Source organism: Diceros bicornis, chromosome 39 (assembly GCF_020826845.1).
Source record: "Diceros bicornis minor isolate mBicDic1 chromosome 39, mDicBic1.mat.cur, whole genome shotgun sequence".
Lineage (NCBI taxonomy): Eukaryota > Metazoa > Chordata > Mammalia > Perissodactyla > Rhinocerotidae > Diceros > Diceros bicornis.
In genome coordinates, this window is record NC_080778.1 from 5,047,496 (window position 1) to 5,058,316 (window position 10,821).

Sequence of the window (10,821 nt, forward strand, 5' to 3'; positions counted from 1 at the left end):
CCGCTGGCGGGGGATCACCCGGGCCAGCCCCCTCACACTCCCACCCTCCGCAAAAACAAAGACCAGACCACAGACCCCAAGCAGACTCCCAGGTCAGTCAGTGCACGAGCAGCCCTGGTCATGAAAGTCCTGTTCTTATATGGGAAGCGAGAAAACTTCCAAAAAGGGGTCGTTTGGTTGATTTTCGTCTGTTTCTTTCATGGGCAGAGACGCCGAGCGCGCGGGGCTTCCCTTCCAGACAGGTGAAGGCCGCGGGGAACAGGGGACGACGGGTGGGCTGATCCACGGTGGTGGGTGTTGGTGAAGCCACCTGATGCGCCGCGGGGCGAGGAGGAGCGAGACCAGCCCGACCCGGGAGAGGCAGACAAGGAGCGCCCTTAAGCCCGGCTGTGCGCGCTGGTCGCTGGCGGGGAACGGAGGTCAGCGGGCCAGGGCGCAGGTGAGCGCCGCGGTGCGACTCCCGGTTGGCGCACACCTGCGGGATCGGGGGTGCGCTTGGAGAGCGAGGAGCGCCCCGCGAGCCGGAGTTGGGGAGCGTCGCGGGCGGCCGGGCAGCCCCTCGGGGACGTGCGGGCCGGGGCGAGCTCAGGAGCCCGGCTCCTCCACCCCCACCCCGCCCCCGACCTCCTCCCGGCCCGCGGGCCCGCCCCGCCGCTTTGATGGAGGTGCAAACATTTGGGGGAGGGCGGAGGTGTAGGGGCTGGGCCGGGGCCCCGGATTTACATGAAACAGGCGCGGGAGCCCATTGTTGGCCCCCGGCCTCCTCAGCCTGCCGGGCCGGGTCTGATATGGCCGCGCGCGGCCAATGGGCAGCTACCTTGGCACTTCAAAGGGCGTACGGCCCAATCCGCCGCGCCCCCCTCCACGGCCACCGCGGCTCTATTTATGGGGAGGGGATCGATTTTCTCTCCCCAGAGACCTACTCTAGTCGCGCCTTGAGGGAGTTCAAGTGGAATAACCTTCCCCCCCACCCCTTTCCCCCGCCCCCTCCCCCCCCAGATCTCCGTCCTCGCCCTCCTCCCGGGTCTGTGCTGGGACCCGGGCTCCGTCGCGGGTCTTGGCCCGAGCGGCCCCTTTTCTTGGAAAAGCGGCCGCCGACTGGGGTGAAGGTGGCTCTCGGGTAGCGAGTCGGGGCTCCGGGGGGAGGTGGGGAGGGGGCGGGCGGGAGGATGAGCTCCCCAGGCACGGAGGGCGCAGGGAAGAGCCTGCAGCACCGAGTGGACCACCTGCTGAGCGCCGTGGAGAGCGAGCTGCAGGCGGGCAGCGAGAAGGGCGACCCCACGGAGCGCGAGCTGCGCGTGGGCCTGGAGGAGAGCGAGCTGTGGCTGCGCTTCAAGCAGCTCACCAACGAGATGATCGTCACCAAGAACGGCAGGTGGGTGCGCGGCCGGAGCCCCGGCGTGCGCCACGCACTTGGGCTGGCCGGGATGGGAGGGCGGGGCTCCTGGAAAGCTCCTTACTGTCGAAAACTTTCTCCTGGTGGAAGTCTTTTTGCTCGTTTCTGCTCGGGATCGGAACAGACCCTTGTGGCCCCTAATCGTCACTCTTCTGGGGTTGTCTCCGCGGAGGCTGGGGAGGAGACGCTCCGAGGAGGAGTCTCCCAGACCCGCGCCCACGCTTGCCCGCCCGGCTTGGCCCGGCTGCTGAAACCCCTGCCTGGGTCCTCTCCGCCTCTGCCTCCGGAGCCGGGGATAGTGTGGAGGAAGCCTGGGACCTAGGAGGGCTCTGGGAAGGGGGAGCTTGGGAGTCCCCTTTGACTGTTCCCAAGGGGTCTCCCCTTTGCCCCGAAAGGACAGATGCCTCTGTCCCAATCTTTCTGCCTTGGGTCTAACGGGTCAGATCCAGGGTCCTCCTGCTGCGCTCCTTCCTTTCCAGGAGGATGTTCCCAGTGCTGAAGGTGAACGTGTCTGGCCTGGACCCCAACGCCATGTACTCCTTCCTGCTGGACTTCGTGGCGGCCGACAACCACCGCTGGAAGTACGTGAACGGGGAGTGGGTGCCGGGGGGCAAGCCCGAGCCGCAGGCGCCCAGCTGTGTCTACATCCACCCCGACTCCCCCAACTTCGGGGCGCACTGGATGAAGGCGCCGGTCTCCTTCAGCAAAGTCAAGCTCACCAACAAGCTCAACGGAGGGGGCCAGGTAGGTGTGATGGAGCCCGCGGAGGGCGGGGACGGCGCGAAGAGGGGCCCGCGGGTCCGTACCTTTTGCGTGGCAAGTCTTGGAAGGGACCTGCTTGCACGGAAGGTGACATCTGCCCTGGGGAGACTGCCACAGCCTTCCTCCACGAAGCCCTCAGCGTTGTTTATGGTAAACTGATGATGGTAACAGCAAGGCCTGGAGAGCTGGGAGAGGGCGCAAAACCTCACCTCTGAACACTCCGGCGGGTCTCAAACTGTGCGGGAACTTCTTCATTCTAGCCCTGAACTTTCCCAGGAGTAGAGAAAATAATAGCCTCCAAGATAAACAGTCACTTTAAATCTAAATATGTGTCACAGCATTTACTGCTTGAAGTCTCAACAAACTTGTACATTTGTCCTTTTCTAAAGAACGTTCTTTACTTGGGGATTGTCCCTGGGAGACCCCGTGTCCCAGCAAGCTGCAAACAAGCTCAGATATTTAAAGACGTCTATAGCCCTGGCGGAAGCCTTAGAATTTTATTCTACTAGGTCAAAGGATTTTGTGATGGGCCTTCATTGCCTTTAATGGTGTGTAACATCTCACATTCCTTTTCCCAAACTAGTCATGGGAAGCAGCACCTTGCTGGGAAACCCGCCAGCTTCAGCAGTAAAGACATCTTTTTGTGAGCTGCAGGATTTTCTGGATCTTGGATGTATTTTACTTCTCAACAGCAGGACAAATGGATATTCTGTGGTCTTAATGGTAGGACTGTGATGGTCACGGCTCCCGTATTTCTGTCTCCTTCAGATCATGTTGAACTCCTTACATAAGTATGAGCCTCGAATCCACATAGTGAGAGTTGGGGGTCCGCAGCGCATGATCACCAGCCACTGCTTCCCAGAGACACAGTTCATCGCTGTGACGGCTTATCAGAATGAGGAGGTGAGAGGGATGCAGGGAGGGAGCATTCTTGGAGATTATGTGTGGTTAGTGTACTTCAGACTGCCTTTTCAAATAATTCACCATAACTATAAAATTGGGACAGAGGCGAGAAGAGTTTAAAGTAATTCAAGCATTTTTTTCCCTTTAATTCTCTGTAAGAGTATCCAAAACTAGAAACATCAATTAAATGGGCAAAATGAAAAGATGATTGAAACACTTAGATGAAGCTCTATGAGAATTTGTTGAGAACAAGACTTGAGTGAGAAACAGGCATCTCTTTACTTTGGAAATCTTCCTGAAAGTGTGGGAGGGCAACTCTCCAGACCTGTGCAGTGTGAAGAATCAGCTAGATTCAGACTACTGCTTAGGTGCCTGTAAATCTACATCTAAGTCTAACCTCAGAGTACAGACATTTTGTGATGAGCGGGTTAAGTTGTCAGTGTTGACTGCCAACTAGAACTAGCAGACCACTATTTCTTAAGCGGATCTAGTTTATGTTTTGGGCCATGTTTGTTTGATTTATGCACGCAGAATATTGTCAGTAGTAGGTTCAATTTATTGTGAATCCCACTCAGAAAATCGGCATTTAAAAACTTCTCATAAATATGCTATTCTTTATGAAATATTACAATTACTCAGTCATTTCAGACACAAATAGAAAAATACACCTGGAAAGAAGTCTGATTATATTTGAATATTTAAAGGGGGTACTGGTGTTTCCCAATTCCTTGGTGCGAAATTAAATCCTCTGGCTAATGAGTACTATACCAGTAAGTGCAATTTCTTGTTTTCCAGATCACAGCTCTTAAAATTAAATACAATCCATTTGCAAAAGCTTTCCTTGATGCAAAGGAAAGGTGAGAGAATTCTAACTATACCCTTTGGGCAAAGAAATATGCAGAAAGATGAAATATTGCGGCAAGTATTATTTTCTGAATGTTCTCCTTTTTGACAATTTGATACACTTTTTTGACAGAAGTGATCATAAAGATATGATGGAAGAACCTGGAGACAGCCAGCAATCTGGGTACTCCCAATGTACGGTTTGTTGTGCTCTGCCCCAGTGTACCTTGTTTTGGGATTAGACTGCTGAGAGCTAGAAGCTGGAGATGGAGCAGACAGCGAGTTTCTGGGTGTGGCTGGGGAGCAGACTCTCCTTCCCGCTGTGCAAGGGACATGGCCCCATGATGTTGAAGCTATGTTACTACTGGTCTTCAACTTACTGGTTTTCAACCTCTGCTCTGACTAGGGGGTGTGGAAGCTCACCCAGCCTGTGGGACTCTTGACAGAGAAGTCTGGGGAGGATTTACCTGGGCTTTTTGGTTTGGCTCCAACCATGGCTGGGATGGGTTGGTGAGACCTTGGTGGGTGACTCTGCTGCGTTGGGCAAGAGGAGAACCTAGCTCGTTATATCCATTTTGAGATGGTTTCTATTTTTGTTAATGATTGAAAACCGAGGGACCATCTTCGGCTTATGAACAAATGTGGTTTTTCTCTTAACCCACTTTGGTTCTGGGCATGTTCCATCAACTCGTGCTGCTTTTGGCGGAAACAGTTGCTCATAAGATGGGGAAAGTCTGCTTTAAGTCTAGCTGCCTTTAGGATTTGCATGCCAAGCGATATGGGTCTAGATAGTGGCAGGAGTAACTGCTTTGTCCAGCCCTCCACACAAGGACATTGTTAAGAGAGATAAGTTAGTGTTTCCTAGTCACTTCAAGAGGCTGGATGAACCGGCATGGCACACTCCTCAAAGAATTGTGTTCTGCACTGTATTTTTAAAATCATCTTCTAGGCCCATGTGACAGTCTCCTAAAGTGGCTCATAGACAGCCATGTAAGAAGAGACCACGAACAACTGCTCTGGGCAGTGACGGGGCCCAGTCTTTGTGGGCACATCTGGACCCTTCGCTCATTTAAATGTTGTCTGAAGAATTATTTGTAGTTGGGAAATTGGAGCTAGAGTAGTTAACCCCCTAAAGTTTGCTTTTCTGAATTAAAAAAGATAAAAAAAAAAAAAGAATGGAGAAGAAATTGGAATTTTAGAGGAGGACAGGACAGTGTTGGGATGATTTTCTGATTGATGTGATTTTCTGACTGATGTGTGTGTGGGCGGGGGGAGAATGAGAGCCTAAAACAAAAGAAAAGCAGAAAATGGGTGCCCCTGGGGCAAGGACGACAGCTCCTGGGAAGGGCTGTGTGGGTGGTGGGAGCAAGGGGAGGGGAAGACAGAGGCACACGACTGGCATGGCCAGCCCTGTGTGTCTTGAGGGTGTCTGGCTCTGAATTTTGTCTGTTTTGACCTTTTATTCATCTAAGCAGTTAGGAGCTGAAAGCTGACTTCCCCGGGGGACGGAAAATCCCATAAGAGGTCGGGAGGATTCTGGGGGTGGGCATGGGGGTGGGGGTTCCAATGAGAGCCGTTGAGGAAGCAGCAGGTGTTGGTGAGGCTGGGGTCCCCCGGGTTTTCTCAGGTGCTCTGTGGGTTTGGAAACCTTGGTACCTGTGGCCTCTAGTGTGGAGCTGATGCCCACAAAGCCTTAGGGTACTCAGGGTTAACACCAGGAATCCTCACCTCATCTGGGACTAAGGAAAAGATCCACAATCCCTGGTCTCAGCTCTGTCATCCCTCCAATCATGGAGGTAATGCAAATGCCAGTTACCCAGCATTCTTTTCTCACAGCAGGGGGGTGGCTTATTCCTGGAACCAGCACCCTGTGTCCACCTGCCACCCCCCACCCTCAGTTTGGAGGCCCCCTCTCGCTTCCCTCTTCGCACGGCTGTGAAAGGTACACCGCCCTGAGGAACCACCGTCCGTCCCCCTACCCCAACCCTTACGCGCATCGCAACAATTCTCCAAGTAAGTCTTAGGTCCAGGTAGACCAGGGGTTTGGGGTGGCTGGAAGACCACTTCTGGAAAGGCCTTTTGCGGGGGTCCAGAGGGCAGGATAGCAGAACCTCTTCCAGAACCCACATGCAAACCCAGCTCTTTAGTGGCTCAAGAGGAGCTTTCATTCTCACGTCCGCGCCACTGCTGGCTTGGCCACAGGGAGGTCCAGAGCAAGGGCTTTTGGTGCTGAATGTGTGTCAGTGATTGCTCGAGCTTTTTCACTCCAGGACTGTGGGTCCATCTCCCAGCTCCAGGGGTGGGGCCCAATTTTGGATATTTTATGAACCTCTCTAAAGTGATGGTGTTGGGTCAGCCAGGCACAAAAATTACTGGCTTGACTAGATTCAAGTATGATTCTCCAAGGGATCCACCAGGTATGATTCTCCAGGTATGGTGCTGAGAGCAGCAGCATCAGCATCACCTGGACACTACCCCAGACTCCTGCATCACAAGCTCCAGGGGAGATGCAGTTTGTTTTAACAAGTACTCTGGTGATCCCGATGCAGGCTTAAGTATTAGGAACACTGGGCTGCACCATCAAGATCCCTTTAACTCCCTCTCTCTCACACCAGGTATGCCTAGACTTAGTTTTGTCTGGCTCCAAAAGGAGGAAAAAAGCTAATGAACACCATAAAACAATTAAGTCATTAAAGCTGGTTTGAAATGAAAGGAGCTTGTTTGGTGAGGAAATACTTGTTGGGACTTCTTCAACCAGAGGCTAGACCCCGAGGCTAGAAGACTGTATTTTAAATTTTGCCGGGAGTAATGGTTTCTAAAGCCTTTTCAGTTCTTAAGAAATAATCCTTTGGGAAAAAGCAGGTTAAAGTTACATTTATTTTTGTTTTTAAAGATAATTCATCCCCAATCAAGTGATAGTGGGGTTCCGTTTCTACAGGGCAGCTATTGATCTAATGATAAAGAAAAAGCTTGGGTTTAGGGATATATTTTCAGATATATACATTTGGCAATAAATATTAGCCTTTGATAACCAGTAAAGCTGGCTAGTGCATTATCTTCTGTATTTAATACTGCACACACATTTTGTTTACATGTTGGGTAGCTCTAGTTATTGGTAGTATTTCACTGCCTTTTGTCGCTCTTGGAAGACCCCATCAATAACGACACTTTCTTACATCCTGTAGCCTATTCTGACAATTCATCTGCATGTTTATCCATGCTCCAATCCCATGACAATTGGTCCAGCCTCGGAATGCCTGCCCATACCAGCATGCTCCCCATGAGTCCTAACACCGGTCCACCTACTGGCTCTAGGTAAAGTATATCTGGAGAACGATGCGAACCGTCCTGGGAACTCTGCGTGCCTGTGACTTCCTGCCATTTTCATTCATTGGTCTTTATCCTGCCCTTTACCCGCGGGTGGTTGAGTTTTTATTTATGATTCTACTGTTCGCCGGGTGTGTCTTGAGATCCCAGGTGACATGACTGCTGTGAGGTCCTGCTCGTCTGTTCTCTGGGAGGACCGGTGGCTGCCTCATAGTGGTGGCTGTAAAGAAAGGAAACAGGCCCCCATCCTGACTATGCCGTTTACTAGGTCAGATAATGGACAAGTCTCTTAAACTCTCTAAGCTTCATTTTCTTCAAGAAAAAGATGCTAAATAACTTCAGCCTGTCTTTACACGTTGTTGGGGTCAGTAGGTGAATTTTTTTTTTCTTCAAATATTTTCTTTTTTTTTTGTAATTTTTTGTTTATTGCAGTAACATTGGTTTATAACATTGTATAAATTTCAGGTGTACATCATTATACTTCTATTTCTGCATAGATTACATCATGTTCACCACCCAAATACTAATTACAACCCATCACCACACACATATGCCGAATAATTTTGAAGAAATGTTTCCAGAACATTTTTTGACAGGAGCTATTAAATTAAGGAAATAAATTTGTTGGCTTTTCTGTGGATATAGGATCAAAGTCTTTAACATATAGACTGACAATTAGTAAAGAATGATGACTGTTTTATTCTTAATTTGAAAATTATGTAGTGGAAGATTGGCTTAAAAAATCAAGCTGATTGGTAAATGTATCACATTTCTTCATAGGATTATTATAATAAAAGACTAACAAAGCTAGAAGTCAACACTCATTTTCCAATGAGGCTAGGCTCAAAGATATTAAATGATTTAACAAGTGGTTGGCTCAGAGCAGAGTGAATCTGTAGACAAGTTAAAGCAAAGCAATTTATTGCAGATAGAATATCACAATATGCCTAAGATCTTAATTCTTTTTGTCTAGGAAATGATTTCTTTATAGTAAGAATCTAATTGTCTACTCTTAAAAATAAAGCAAACAATGCAGAAACCAGCAAACTTTTCAAGGGTTCCGAGGTCACTTAGAAACCTGGAGATAAATTGGATGACTTGCAGGTTACAAGCTGCTGGCAATGGGGCCCCCACCTGAGGATTTCAGTAGCCCTAGATTTGGGCATCTCGGAGCCTCATTTCTTTTCATCTGTAAAATGGGGATAGTAACTTCCATTAACTCAGGCTTGTTTGCAAGTTTAAACGCTTCTGAAATACAGGACATGGCTTGGTAAACAAAATAGCGCAATATAGCATAAGATCTCATTATTCATTTGTAAGGAGGACTCTTCTATAAGAAAAAGAAATTTTCTCAAAACACAATTTTAACATGGTTTAGTGCTATTCAAATCTATGTTTTTAGATTGGAGGATTTAATACCTATTTCCAACTCCTTCTTTCGTAGAATGGGAAACAGCCTCAAAAGTAGTTGCAGGCCACATCTAAAGTGACACAGCTAGTTAAGGGCAGAATTGGGATTTGCTTCCGGATCTAACTCCCAGGTCCATTTCTTTCTGCAGAGCCTCTTGCTGACATTTGTATCGACATTATAGGATAAAGTGCAGGGATGGTGCCTATGTGGGAGTTACTATCAAGAATGCCTTTCACAGCTTACTGTTTTAGGAGGGTGTTGTCTCCATCATAAGGATCACTGCAGTAGAATTGGGGCATGCTAGCTGACACAGACACACATCCTCTGTAATATTTGATTCAGTATATCTGGAATTTTGGATTCGGAACAAGAGCACAAAACTACCAGCCCAGAGTCTTTTGTAGCCGGAGCTATGTGTATGTAAATAACCTCTTTAGTCAGCTTCCCAGTGATCTTGTTTCATGTTAATAGATATGACAATACCTTCTGTGCAGCTCAGAGTGTGGTTAATAACACAGGGAAATGACCTGTTGGAAAGAAAGACGCCATACAACCCGGCTATCAGGAATGGGATTTTCTGTGTCTGTTTTCCCCTCCTGTGGCTGGTCTGGAGCCTCCTCCCAGGGCTCTGACTTGTCTGTGCTTTTTCCTTTTTCTGTTTCAGTCAGTACCCCAGCCTGTGGTCTGTGAGCAACGGCACCATCACGCCAGGCGCTCAGACGGCAGGGATGGCCAACGGGCTGGGAGCCCAGTTTTTCCGGGGCTCCTCCGCACATTCCGCGCCCCTCGCCCACACAGTCTCAGCTCCTTCCTCTTCGGGATCCCCGCTGTATGAAGGGGCCGCCACGGCCACAGACATTCCTGACAGCCAGTACGACGCCTCGGCCCAAGCCCGCCTGATAGCCTCATGGACACCCGTGTCGCCACCTTCCATGTGAATCAAGGCCTGAGTCTTAGAAGACGCGATGACTTCTTTGTTGCGGCAACAAGTATTGATTTGGTTGATCTCCTAGGTATAAAGCGACAGTTTCATGGGTCAAGGGAAGGAAGTAGGCCTTATTAACCTCGCTTCAAAATAGGAGGAATACATGTCCTGCTATTTACCGGAGTCCCACCACCACCACCTGTTGCCCATTGTTTGCCGTGGCTGTGACACCCTGAGTCATTTCTGTGCTGCAGGTGAATTCAAGTCTGGAAACAATGTGGTTGGCCTAATTCACCACGATTCACAATAAAAATTATTTGCTAGGGTCGAGAAACTTTTTTTTGTTTCTCAGACAGCGTGTAGATGACTTTGGCACCTTAGAATTTGTAAACTCCACTGGTCCTACTTTAGCAAGATAAAAAGCACACTTTTAATTCTCTTCCTTGTTGCTTTTGAGTAATTTTCAGCTCCCTTTTGTGGCGGGTGTCATAGGTAGAGCTGAGCTGTGAAGGACGGGATGATATCAGAGTTGAGGACAGATTTTAGTTGAAATGGGAATTTGCCTGCTCTGCCAGCTAGAATGTGTTTATTCTGAGCATAGGTAGCTAATCTTTTGTATTGTTAAACCTACAATTGTTTATATCTTTCTTTTGACAAAGTAGCCAAAGACAATCAGCAGAAAGAATTTTCTGCAAAAATAAAAGCAATATGCAAAAATTGGTTGGTCTAGTTATTATTCAAACCACTTCTCTTTTTGGGTGAGATTTTGTTGTTTGTTATAGCTGGTGGTAAAGACTTTGTCCCAAAGAAGAATTTCAACCTGTTATGAACTTTAATATTTTTATCTAATCAGTTGCAGAACTGGGAGTGAAACTTGTGTATATTTACTCAGTGCTAATTGCCAAAAAAATGCAAAAGATGTTAAATGATTTTCAAGAGATTTAAATACTCAACACTGAATCATGAATGTGGATAATTGACAGAATGTAGAACATACTGATGCCGTAAAGATTAATAGGGGTTGTCTACCCGATTTAAGCAAAGGAAATCAAGTGAGCTGACAAAAAGTTACAGTTTGTAAATGTAAGGTGTAGTCGCCACTGTCGTTTGACAGATATGGCATTTGTAAATATCTTTCCTGCTGGTGTTCCTAGCAGTGAACCAGAACCGTGCCTGTGCTAGATTGGGGCAATTTCTCCATCTAGTGGCAGAATCCTTAATTTGATCCTACTTGTTCCAGCTTGATATTTTGAA

The 10,821-nt window shown here is 48.5% G+C and overlaps 1 protein-coding gene across 2 annotated transcripts; it reads left to right on the forward strand.

Annotated features, from left to right (window-relative positions):
• Positions 1-997: 997 nt before the first annotated feature.
• On the forward strand, positions 998-10,286 carry TBXT (T-box transcription factor T). 2 transcript variants are annotated; one of them, XM_058534017.1, is made up of 8 exons: positions 998-1,375; positions 1,876-2,140; positions 2,927-3,061; positions 3,857-3,918; positions 4,038-4,099; positions 5,741-5,917; positions 7,090-7,219; positions 9,307-10,286. In XM_058534017.1, the coding sequence occupies exons 1-8, from the start codon at positions 1,170-1,172 to the stop codon at positions 9,578-9,580; spliced, it is 1,311 nt and encodes a 436-aa protein (XP_058390000.1). In that variant the 5' UTR covers positions 998-1,169; the 3' UTR covers positions 9,581-10,286. The 2 variants fall into 2 exon arrangements, with proteins under 2 accessions (XP_058390000.1, XP_058390001.1); XM_058534018.1 differs by having other exon boundaries at positions 5,744-5,917.
• The last annotated feature ends 535 nt before the right edge of the window (positions 10,287-10,821 follow it).

Excerpts from the sequence above, each read along its gene's own strand:
- TBXT (XM_058534017.1), top strand. The coding sequence starts at position 1,170 with ATGAGCTCCCCAGGCACGGAGGGCGCAGGGAAGAGCCTGCAGCACCGA. Across the intron at positions 2,141-2,926 it reads AGCTCAACGGAGGGGGCCAG|ATCATGTTGAACTCCTTACA; the intron begins GTAGGTGTGATG and ends TGTCTCCTTCAG. Across the intron at positions 3,062-3,856 it reads CGGCTTATCAGAATGAGGAG|ATCACAGCTCTTAAAATTAA; the intron begins GTGAGAGGGATG and ends CTTGTTTTCCAG.